We start from the raw sequence: 13,331 nt of genomic DNA on the forward strand, positions 1-13,331 counted from the left end.
TTTTGTTGAGGGGCTGTGAAATAATGAAAACAAATTTAAAATGTTTTAAGACTAAGTAGATTTTTTCTTTTAAAAGAAACGTATTTAACTTTTATTATTTATTATTTCTTTTTCGTTATTTTTTATATTTTAATGGAAAAATTCACACATTGGTGTTGGTTCACAAACTTTGGTTCCTGCGTATTTCGCCGCTTAAAGAATATTAGTAAATATTGCTTATTCATATGTTTCATTTCAAAGCAGTGGTTAAATGTATTTACTTCGAATGCTCTCCAGGGAAGCTCCAAATCTTCCTGTCCTTTTCATCACGCGTTCGTAAACAGGGACTGTTGATATTGACTTTATATACATATCAAAACTCGTTTTATATTATCACTGTCATCCGAGCTAGTTTTCGTTACCAATAAAAGTTTCGCATATACTTCACACATGAAAAAAAGCTTAAACAAGTTCGTGTGGGGAGATAGTAACTCGCTTGCATTGGTAAACGACATGCCCTCCCTAACAGCCACTATACTGCAGAGGCAATAAAAACAAGTACTTTTCTTATGCCAGTGAATAAGGTATGAGGAGTCTGTGTAATATATTTCTTAACAAATAGTGCAATTAGAGACAAGTGGGATAAAAACACTCTAATTAAAGAATCACATGTCCCCTCATACAGAAACTATGTTGTATAGACTGAAACAAAACCATATGTTGCATGGGCAAACACAGTATCTAACTAAAAACTATTGTTATTAATTAGATGTGTGCGAGTTCGATTTCCAAAGGCAGCAATAAAATTCAACCGAACGTGTTAAAATGTTAAAACTAAGTAATATATATATATATATATATATAATGAATGTTATGGCAGTTTCACATGGAATTCAGTTGAAGAGAGTTAGCATTTCAACTCAATTGTCAGCTATGCTTTTATCTTTCGGTCGCGCGATCTTTTGTTAATACCGAACCAATCATATGCACGTTTTAATAACCTGCCTTTGCTGTCTGTTTCGCGTTAGGCTTAATTACGGTAAAGGGAGAAAAGTCACAAAAGAGAAAAATGTTCCTGGTTCGGGGATTCCCTTATTCAGGTAGTATTCACTAATTTCATGTTATCAGGCTGTGGTGTGCCAGTATCGGTAAGGGGTGATATTTTTTGATCTATTCTACGTTAAAAAATTTAACCCTGAGATGGATAAGTGGCTGATAAAAAAAATAAATAAAATTCCCGCGAATAATCCGAAGAAGCAGAAACAGACTCAAAAAAAAAAAAAAAAAGGACAGTATTTCGTATTTTACCAGAACAGCCCGCATCGTCTTCAGAACCAAACGGTAAGAGACAAAAAATGCATTTGATTTTTGCAATATTCGCTGTGTATGTTTTGTATTGAATATAAATACAATAAATATTATAATAAAATATCTCTCTATTACGATTTTTTTTCGAGGGGGGCCGTGAAATACTTTAATTTTTGTAAAGGGGGCCTTGACATCCAGAAGTTTGGGAAGCACTGTATTACAGAATGATTTAAAGATATTGTCAGTGTCTAAGGACAATAACTCAATTCATTGTTCAATAATGTAACACACTTGGGGATGAAAAGGTTACACACTTCGTATCATGCTGATGGTAGTAGTGCACAAGAAATTGATGAGCTTAGGGATGATGGTGGATAGAGATTTGCAATTTAGGGGACGTATTGCAAAGGTTGACAAAATAACTCAGAGGATTATTTAGTTGTTGAACACATTGACAATGAAGGAAGTAGGTTATTGTTCCTGTTAATAAGGCTAAAATCGGCTCCCTTTTTTGCTACTGTACTGATATTTTGTCACATACGTTTCTAGGAGACGAGAGATGTTGGTGGAGAGAATTCAGAGATTGCTTCTAACAAGTCTGTGGAATGTTTCCTATGAGGATAAATTGAAGGTGTGTGGGTTGCAGGGTTAGCTGACTAGCCGAGGAGAGGGGGATATGATAAAAACTTGTGAGTTACTGAACGGATCCCATATGATTGACAGAAAATAAAGTTTTCAATACATTGGGAATAGGGGAAAAACCAGGGCTAATATGGGAGGTTTTCAAAGAGTATGGTTAGGGGTATATGGACGAGTATCTTTATATGCATGAACGTGTGGAATGCATTGCCAGAGGTGGCTGTGAGCATACAAACAGTGAATACATTTAAGGATGTGTTTGGTAGGTATTGTGTATTAACAACAATAATAATTGGAATAATAAAACTTTTCTACTTTATTTTCTGCCAATTAGAGAAATTTTTTGTGCAACTTTCTTTAGCTTGTTACAGATACAGTTAACCTTTGGCATAACAAGAGTTATGGAGAAAGTCACATTAGGCCACAAATTACGAATTTAACTAAAGAAACTCGTAATTTGTAATCCCGCTCAGAAATTTTTCAGATACAGACAACACTATCAGTTTATAAATTAGAACCAGGATATCCTGGCAATTCTCCGATTTATTCTGACTCGAAAGTCGTTCATTGATAGTTTGTGTTTTCTATCAGTGAAGGATGGAGAATGTCCATCTGTTTTTAACCACCTTACCGGCCATTATGGACCATATACGTATCCATCATATATTTCAATGTAATATCAATAGTATTGCAATTTTAATATGCACTTCGCATCCGTGATAAACTGGACGTATATATACGTCTTGGCCGGTAGTGTGGTTTAAAGTTAGGAATATGCTAGCCCTGTCCACTCCCATTGGAGAACAAAAGCATTGCATGATTAATACAAACCATCCATGTGTTCTTTTGTGCGAATCTCAACTAGACTGATCCAGTGGCGTAGCTAAGGGGAGGCGGAGGAGGGCGATTCACCCCAGGCAGCACGTTTCATGTGAGACACAATTTTATTTTTCGACGATTCTTTAATTTTAGCAAAAAAAAAAAATTAGCTAACGCCTTTTTATTCCGTATATAAGGAGTAGGCGAGGCTGTTTAACACTATTTAACTTTTGGAGTCTGAGTGGACAGTTCAATCTCCACTGATATGCAATCAGAGATAGCTGACCCAAGGCTATCACAAATTAAGCGGCCCGCAGTGAAGAGAGACGGCTCAATAAGTGCCGACACTTGTTGAGCCGTCTCGTGGTCGCTAACCCTAACACTCATATTTAATGTCTGTAATAATGTGGGTTCTATGGTCGATTTTCTTGGGACGAAAAACCCGAGTTTCAGGTAGAAAAAAATCGCTTACCCGTGCAAGAGATCGACGAACTCGGGAACTGGTAGTAAAAAAGGATTAGAAAAATTTCTTCTAGTCGCCGACTAGATTCGAAACCAAGAAGTCTTCCTTCGTACGGTCAAGCGTCGTAGTGTGCCACAGGATTCTTTTATTTATGTGAACTAAGTAATTTTTATAACAATAATTAGTTTTTAACAACTACACTTATAACTAAAATAAAAATAAACGCAGTGTTTTAATTTATTTTCTATACGTCGTTTTCACTTTCTGTAGTATTTTTGGTGTGTATTGAGAGTAGAAGAAAACTCAGGAACCGCTACGGGCGACAGAAGCTCTAGCTACGCCAATGCTGTGATCTTTTTATATTACATGGCTGTTTAGAATCCTGCATACTGCTTGCGATATGTCAATTAATCGCATTTCATTGTCTACCATGTCTGTGAAATGAAAGAATTCTGATGATCAGTTTGCTTGTTTTTCTTGAAATAAGCAAACTGATCAGCAGAATTGTTTCTGAAAAGGAAAACTACTTTCAGAAGGCAATCCCTTCCACCCCTGTATGCGACCAGATAATTCATCCATTAAAAACCCCCAACAAAATTTCTTCACGTCTTAGAATGAAACGAGTCTTTCCCATCAAGATTTATTATGCATCGATGGTTGTCTATTTTCAGATTTCTCACTGAATGCTGGTTACTTCACGTGTGCCAAGTGCATTGTTATATTTATTCACCAACACCCTTCCCATATACATTAAAAATTTAATTTCACTAACCACCTCATATTCTCTCCCTAGATTTCTGACTACAGTGCATTTCATTATCTTCTTCACGTCGCAACAAACTTGTAAACATTCATGATAATGTTTCACCTCCTATTTTCAATTTGGACGAGGATAAAGTAAATAACTTCAGTGACACAATAAAGGAATGAATAAATACTGCTATATTTATTATGAGAATGACTTTTCTTTACCTATGGTAACATTGACAACCCCCAGTCCTTCCAGGATCAAATATTTCACATGGAAAGTCTCTTATTGGTATCATCATCTGAGTTTAACACAGAAGTGATCAGCTCTGTAGTAAACCTAACACTGTATAAATTTCTTGGACCCTAAAAATTATAATCACTGGAGTAAGCAGTTGTGAAGACTGGTCCAAAGAGCTGAGTATAGGGGATGAACTCAGAGGAGGGAAATTGTTGGTTCGATGGTTTGGATTTGAACTACATAAGGGTGCGGCCATGCAGCTGCTCTTATTCGTAAATGACTAGACGAAAGGATTGGTAGCAGTCAGTTAAGTGGAGCAGCATCCAAGGAAATGTGTAGAAAAATAAATGATTCAACAAAAGAACGTCTATGGAAAAGTGACTGTGGAGAATCCGTGAAAAAAAGGTTTATCAATTAAACGAATTTGTCACTCCTGATTAAAACCTAGCATTCTGTGGTACTATGAGGGTGGTCTGAAACGTTCTCGGCATGACAATGAAAAAACGAATTTATAATTTCAATCTTTCAACATAATCTCTCTCTTAAGACATACATTTATTCCAGCGATGCTGCAGCGTCATTATCCCGTCCTTGTAATGGTTCTCAGTAAGATCTGCACAATACCCCTCTACAGCTGCAGTCACCTCTTGATTCGAAGAAAAACGCTGGCCAGCGAAGAAGAGTTTTAGTTTTGGGAAGAGACAGAAGTCAGAGGGAGCCAAATCTGGGGAATATGCCAATAGTGTGGATGTTCCAATAATTCATAGTGCAGATCCGTTAATTTTCCCATTGTCAAAGCATCTTTGTGGGCAGGTGCATTGTACTGATGAAAGATGATTTTTTTTCTTCTTCAAACCAAGTGTTTTCTCACGACTTTTTTCATCCAGTCTAGTTAAATGATCAGGATAACATTCCCAGTTATAATTGTACCCTTTTCAAAATAGCTAATAAACAAAATGCCTTTATCATCCCAAAACACCGATGAAATGATTTTCCTGCTGATGGAACCGACTTTGTCTTCTTAGGCACTGAACAACCACCTTCTGTCCACTATTTTGACTGCTGCTTGGTTTCTGGTGTGTAATGGTGAATCCAATTCTCAACAACAGTAATAAATCGAAGAAAAAAATCAGTTTTATTGTTAAAACGCTCCAAGCATTATTCAGAGATTTTCATGCAAGTACGTTTTTGAACTGCTGTAAGCAAGCCCGGCACCCATCTTGCGCTAAGCTTTTTCATTTGCAATTCTTCATGTAAAATATATCCTACACGTTGTTTTGAAATGCCTATAGTCTCAGCCATTTCACGTAATTTGACTCTCAGGTCATCCAATACCATATGGCGCACTTGATCAATGATTTCTGATGTTGTTACACTTTTTATACGTCCTTCACGTGGGTCATCTTCAAGGCTGTACGGCCACGTTTTGAACTCACAGCCCATTTCTTAATTGTCGAAAAGGAAGGAGAAGAGTTCCCATAAACTTGTTTGAACTTCGAATGGATTTGCGTTAGCGTTAAGCCTTCTTTTACAATGAATTTTATAACCGCACGATACTCTGTTTTACTCATTTCAAGGGATACAGGCAACACTTTTACTTCAGACAGCTGTCTGAAGTAAAAGTACTTGATAGAAGATTTGCAATTCCATATGAATGGTCTTGTGAACAGATATACCAACTAAAAAAAGTATTGCCATGTATGGTCGAGACCGAGTACGTTTCAGACCACCTTCATATATGTGTCACCTTGTGAAAAAAAAGTCGGTCAGATTTTAGCCTGTAAAGTGTCAGGAGAACGGGATTGGTTGAAACAAAATAGAATAGTGAATTTTTCCAGGATAGTTTAGATGTGAGCGTTAATTAGAGAAGAGAAAACTGATATTGATTGTTAACCAGAATATTACTGACAGTGAAGGAGAGTGAGGCATACTTTTAATTTTTTTTAATGTTTCTCGGTTATAAAATCTAAGTAGATTTTATATCCGAGACAGAATTATGTTTTATTGGTATTATAGTTTACTTTCCCACCACACTTGAAAATGGGAAAGCGACTAGTGTTCGAAGAAGTGTTTAAGAACTTGAAGGTGTGAATACCTGAGAATTATAAGGATTAAAACATGAAAGGGAAGTTTAAAGTAATGACATCCACTAAAAGCTAAGAATATAATTTATTGTCAGTGTGATCAAAAGATCCTTTAGGTGTAGAAGGAAGAGTGTAAATGAAAGCACAGAAAATCGACATTGATTGAAAATCTGACGAAAAGAAATTATTGATCATGACACCCAGTTAAAGAGCTGAGGGGAAGATTTAAATCCATTCGCAGAGGGGTGGAATAGCAAAAGATGTAAGCTTGCCCAATGCCATTCTCTATCAGATGCCTCAAAGATCTCAAGAGCGAGCAATTTACTTTCTACAAACTTTTCCATGCCCTGCATCCAAAGGTGGATGATGTTGGCTGGGATTTGTACTGTGAAACGGGAATGTTAGGATCCATGTTGATGACCTTTAGTGATTGGTGAGTCACTAAGCAATTGTTTGTTGATGATCTTTCCAGTGTTTGGACATCAGAACAATAGGTTGATGGATGGTTGACTTTTATCTTCCTTTTTGGGATAGGTAGGGCATAGCTTGTTTCTAAGCTGCCAGATACATTCGGATGAGTATGACATCTTGAAAACATGTTACAATATGGATGTTACTTTTGGAGATCAAGCATTTATTAGAATACTATCAGGGCCAGCAGAAGCTTCTTGAGGCTACTGTGTATTTTCTTATGCCCTGGCAAAATTTCACAGAATGGTGAGAGGAAACATTCCATGGCCACATATACAGGAGGAGTTGGAGCAGAAAATTGATGCCAAGAGGTCTGCTTACTATCGTTGTACCATCAGCAGGTGAGAAAGGTGGTTACACAGAAGGACAGAAATTATATCCAACAACCTTGACAAGATATAAGAAAACACGAATGATATTTGGAGAGGAACAAGCTTAATGCATTTGGCCATTACAAGGTATACTTTGGATTTGTTGATAAATTGTTAATACAAGCTGTAGTGTAATTGATGTGAAAGGCTCTTGTTTTGGACTTTAGTCATTGGTGATAAGCTGAATTATTGTTATGAACTGTTTTTTTTACAATAGTTGGAGTACCATGTTGAGATCAGTGCCAAATGTTTCAGCAGAGTGGGGAAGAATGTATTCATCGCAATGAGAATAAATTTTATAATACATCCTGGCAGATGATAGAATCAGGTAAATTAATAAGTACAGAGTGGAAATATGTCAGAGAATTCCTGAAGGTCACCTGAATTGGTACAGTATAAGTGCTACAGGATATGTGGCTGAGAATGACGCGAAAGGCATAAGTTGGTAAGTTTTAATTTCTCTAGGATGCGAAAGATCCAAGTAGATTTTATAACCGAGACCCAAATTAAGACGTTAAAATAGCAATAAATAAATACAGATGTCGTTATGAGGTAATGCTTTTTTTTTATTCCTGTATAGGGAGTAGGCAAGGCCATTTTAGTCTGATCTAACTTTTGGAGACTGATTGGGCAGTTCAATCTCCACTGGTAGGCAATTAGTAATAGCTGTCCCCATATGCTCAGTAATTATCAGCGTGAAACGATGAATAGATGGGCAACATGTACTGACATTTGTTGATGCCGAACAGGATATTATTATATGAGACTTCCAGTCAATCAAGGACTCATGAAGTGTTGGTATAAATCACCCAAACAAGCTCTTATGCCTTTCCTTAAATTCATTCATACTATACACACACACCATTCCTAAGGGCAAACTATTCTGCTCACTTAAAGCTTTGTAAGAGAAAAACCTAACTCGTATCCCTTTCATGACTGCCAACAAACGTAATTTCCATGGACAACAGTATCCAATCAGGGATAGCTGGTCCCAGACTCTCACTAATTCTTATCTGCAACAGCTGAAGAGATGGACAAACATATATTGCCATCTCTTGATACCTAACAGGGTATTATTATCTGAGACCTTCAGGGATTCTAGGACTCATCGATAGAGGCCATAAATCACAGAAACCAGCTTTCATACCTTTCCATAAAATCATTCACACTACATGTACTCACTATTCCTAAGGATAAACTATTCTGCTCGCTCACTGCTCTGTGAGAGAAAAACCTTACTCCTACTGCTTTCTTGAATGCTAACAAAGTTAATGTCCTTGGAGGATACTGTGTTCTCTCCCCAACTTCCATATAACGAAAAATTTCAGCACACTGTATCAGAACTGACTGAGTTTATACAAACATGTGAAAGGACTAGTGAATTCGGCTGAACATTCCTTTAGCAAACGTGTTGATATTCCATCTGTCCCATTGACAAATTCTTATATAGATTACGCAACAGCTCTTCAACCTCATTTTCATGCACCTCTAATTCTTCATCCATTGTTACAGTAGCACTGTGCACGATGTTACATACACCTGGTTGATATATCTTAGCAAAGTGAGCACTCATTAATTGAACAATTTCATTACTTCTAACACTTGATTACCAACTGCATTCAGTAAAATTATTCTTTTACATTCATTCTTTCTTTTGCTTGCGGCATAACGATAAAATTCTTTTGGATTGCTTTTAGCCTCAGTAGTAAATTTCTTTTCATATTCCGATTTAGCTTTACGCACAATACAGTACTCGTTTCTTTTCTTGCCTACGCTTTATATATTTCATGACTCCTCACTGTTATTCTCACGATATTCTTTCCACATCATCTTCTTCTTGTGGATCTCTTGCTTAATAACGTTGCACATCCACCTATTTATTCTTCGAACACTAGGGATACATTCATATATCGTCTCATTTAAGCACTTTTTCAATGATTACTATGCATTGCTGACATTTTTCCCATTTTCAGTAATTGATACCATGGTACCGAAAATAGCATTCTCCTATGGGTATATTTATTTTTAATTTATTTATCATTATAAATAACAATTCCGTGTGTACTTCCCTATGAAAAGTAGGTGAGAGAGAAAAAAAGAAATAAAAGAAAAACATTGTAGTGACATCGGAAGTTTACTTCTTTACAGGGGGAGTGCTTATCGTCTCTTTTACAACTGTGATTTTATGCGAAATCTAAGCTGAGATGTATGACAGAACTTATTATTTTTGGTTCTTACTAACTTTCTGTTTTCCTGTTTTGTTCAAAATAAGGAAGCGTTATATTGCTATGTACCTGTAAATAGTATTTTTTTTTTTTAGAAGAAAGTATTCCAATTTTTCGTTCTCTTCGCTATGCTTCTGTTGTCGTCAAGGCTAGTTATTTGGTGCAGTTCTTTTTTCTAAACGTTTTACGCGGTATGCTTTTATTAATTGAAAATGAAATTGATATGCCTGCCAAGAAAGAAGTGAAATCTGATTGTAGAATGAATTATATAAAATTATATAATATATAATATATGCACATACATGGAATTTTGCTTAATGATGAATTCTGTGCATTTGCAGGAAAATGTTCGTTAGGAGGCTTCTTTAGGACTGTGGCAATGGTGATGACAATATATATTTTTTGTGAACGTTGCAGGTGTTGACTAAGTATGGTTGTAACACTTATCGATTACAGACTATGCTGCAGCCAATTAGCCGTGAATTTTCAAATTTATTCTCACTTTTCGTAGCAGTGATGTTGGTGAAGGTGGCATGTTCAGCAAATGGATCTTTTATACTTTATTTAAGACCCGATGAAGTGCTTAAAATATTAGGTAGGAGTACGTATTTTTTTATAATTATTACCATTACGTTCGATTGTATAATAGGTCATCTGTATCGAAAATTGATTGTGTTATACATCTTATCAATCATTTTTGAAACATAGTTGATTACAGACTTAGGAAATGTCAGTGACAGTCAGCCATTAGATGATCATTTCTTGTTGAGGAGTCATATTTGTTAGTATTCAGTGTAACTATTTTATTTTATTTTAGGCACAGAAATAGGCTGCAGTTTTTGATTTTTTTTTTTTTTTGACACAGAAATTCAAAGAAAACTTTATCACTGCCAACTAAAAACAGTAGTCATGAACTGGAGCCAAACTGTTATTATTATTGCCCATGCAACTCCTTAAGAGTTTGAATGATCATCATAGGCGACCAATGATAACTCTGGCCACACAATGTTTATCATACTTCACCTTGAACACATTCACAAATAAACTACTTCCTACAGAATCAGGTAGCACATTCTACTCATTCAGAGTTTGAAGTAATAAACCAATACTTTTACTCTTGCCATTCATGCTCTTACTCAGTTTCCAGGTGTGATCCCTCTGTTCTCTCCCATCTTGTTAAGTACTTAAAAATTTCCTATGCATTAATCTTCTAAAACTCTTCTAGCAACATAAATTTCTGTCATATTTCCTCCTCCCTCCATCTGTCTTGACAAACTTCTGTAACCCACAAACTTCAGTTTATCCAGAGTATTCTGCAGACATTGCTGGATCTGTCATCTCATCTCAAAGAAATCCAGGTGACTAGATTATTTTTGCAAATAATCTGCATGTGAATGTATCAAAGTTTATAAAGAGCATTGTGCTCTGTAAGTAATCCTGTGAATACATTGACTACTTTTGCATTATACCCTCTCAACTAAAATTGTGTCCATCAGTACACCCCTTCCTCTCTCCCGCACAAATTCCTAGCTTGATCAATTTTCTGGAGTTCACTTTCATCAGTGTGGTTCACACATCACTTCTAATTTTTTTCATTCCATAGTTCATAACTGTACTCTTTTCCACATTAAACTTGCATCCGTTATCTTTTGCCTATACCATCAATCTGTTTAAATCATTCTGCAAGTTCTCAATGTTGCCTTAATATATCACTCTACACAATTTTGCATCTTTGCACTGCAGTTTCATTTCCTGTACCATAACATACAAATTAAATTGTAGTGCACACTCTTGTATCACATGGGTTAAATCCAGATGTCACCTGCCTTCTCCTGGAATCCTTCTTTGGTATCTATCAGCCTCATGTCCATACTCATTTGGCCTGGCTTGTGTGTAAGCACTCTTTATGTGAGAAGATAATGAACAAACTGCTGAGTGTAGTTTTTTAGATGTCAAATTCCACAGTCATTAAAAGATGTAAGGATACTTGTAGGGCTAAAGGATATTACAATTATTATATAGTAATACCAGAAACATTATAAATTAGGATTTTTGGCATTGTAGTTGAAAATTTATACTTATTATGAGACTAAGCTGATGGAGCAGGAATACAATGTAAGCTTTATGTAAAGTACAAAGAAAATTAAAGATGCCAAGAAATTATCTTCTTGGTTTCATCCTTTATTCAAATGTAAGCAAACAAAGTTTGCTCATGAAGTCACTTCATGACTGGGCTACTTGTAAATAGAGGCTAATGACTTCACATCGGTTGCCTTAGTATTCCATAAAGCAATGCACATTTCCTTACAGACATGTATAATGCTATGAATTATGGGAAGGGCCACTACCCAGACCAGTTTCCAGCTTTATTAAGGTCTCATCAATTGGAGCCAAACCAAAAGTGATACAAAGGTTAAAATAATGCAGAAGTCATATTTCCATACACAGGTAGTCAGAAGGTGTTGCATCTTATTACTAAAATACTCAGAATTAGAGATAGCTGTTGAAAGATTTTCCACTTGGTTATACTATAAATTAAAGATGCCAATAAATTATATTCTTTGTTTCATCCTTTATCCAAGTATAAGCATACAAAGTTTGCACATGAAGTCACTTCATGACTAGGCTACTTTGTTTATAGAGGCTATAGTGACTTCACCTCATTTACCTTGGTATACATGTCTGTAAGGATATGTGCATTGCATTATAGGATACTAAGACAACTGATGTGAAGTTATTAGCCTCTATATATAAGTAGCCCAGTCGTGAAGTGACTTCACATGCAAACTTTGTTTACATGTAATGATTATTATGAAACACTTCAATTATTGGTATGTAAGTTGAAATAAAGCATGAGAAGGAAATGGAATTTATATAAATATTATGTAAACAGCATATAATCGACAGTATCTGAGGCTTGAGTGCAAACAGTTTGGTGATAACATCAGTGGATTTATCTGTAGCCAAGGTATCCCAGTCCCTCTAGTTTTGAAAAGTGTGCAGTCTCAACTTGGATGGTGGCCATTGTGGAATTTTTTGTTAAGATTGGATATGCATATGGTGCAGAGTCAGCACTTATGAGGAAATGTAAGCAAAAGCTTGGAACCTAAGCTGCAAGAGAAAGATGTTTGCATAGCATGGGAAATAGTGACAGTATGTTTAAAGGAAGCAGTGTTAAATTGTTTGAGAGTTTAGAAGAAAAATCAGATCTGAGTAAAATGGATGATTAAACATATCTTGTTAAGTTGGAGCTGAAAAAAAAAAAAAGTAATGGAGAGAATTTAAAGACAAATATGATCAGCTGGCTAATGAGCATTCGAAAGCATATATAATAATGGCAACCATGGTAAGAAAAGGTAGCCAAAATCAGTTTATCAGATGAATTGAGCTAGCAGAGTTCTAAGCCAGAGGTAGATCAACTAGTATCATTGGGGTGGTGATTAAAGTATTGTTAACCACCAATAAAATTAGTGATAGAATTCAGGTTATCAGAGAAATAAGCTGGCTAAAGAATCCCAGAGGATTGTTTAGCTGTTGAGAAATAGCAAAAGAACAGAAGAGAATTTTTTGTCTAGCTCATTTTCTTTGATAAGTGATCTCTTTACATGGTTTTGTCATCCAGGCATAGATCATGCTGTGATTCTTGTGAAAGAAACTTGATAATGGTGGTAGAACTAGTGATGCTAACAATATAATAAAATCACAGTGTAAATAGCTATGTTATTGGATGAAATTCCAAAAGAGGTACAGATTATCATCATCAACAATGTAGTCATCAGACCTCCGTAGAGTCAAAGACTCATCATGGAAGATCCCTCTGGTACACACACACACAGAAAGAGTTCATCATACCTTGCCTTAATACATTCATTTTCCCTGTAGTACCACACTCTAAGACCATGCATTTATGCAGAAAAACTGCTTTTTACTTCTTTACACATATACCATCCTTATACATGCAGGTGTGGCCTCTTATTCTCCCTC

At 35.9% G+C, this 13,331-nt stretch overlaps 1 protein-coding gene across 4 annotated transcripts in view; it reads left to right on the forward strand.

Annotated features, from left to right (window-relative positions):
• The first annotated feature begins 9,305 nt into the window (after positions 1–9,305).
• The window catches only part of LOC150102889 (inactive tyrosine-protein kinase RYK-like), a 378,596-nt gene continuing 374,570 nt past the window's right edge, over positions 9,306–13,331 (forward strand). For 3 of the 4 annotated variants that reach the window (XM_090397499.1, XM_090397500.1, XM_090397502.1), the window contains exon 1: positions 9,306–9,948. In XM_090397499.1, the coding sequence (XP_090253625.1) occupies positions 9,807–9,948 (142 nt within the window). In that variant the 5' untranslated portion in view covers positions 9,306–9,806. The remainder of the gene's footprint in view (positions 9,949–13,331) is intronic. The other variant, XM_090397501.1, reaches the window with a different exon arrangement.

Source organism: Typopeltis vanoorti, chromosome 9, assembly GCF_054136105.1.
Source record: "Typopeltis vanoorti isolate ZY-2024b chromosome 9, IOZ_Tvanoo_1.0, whole genome shotgun sequence".
NCBI classification, from domain to species: Eukaryota; Metazoa; Arthropoda; class Arachnida; order Uropygi; family Thelyphonidae; genus Typopeltis; species Typopeltis vanoorti.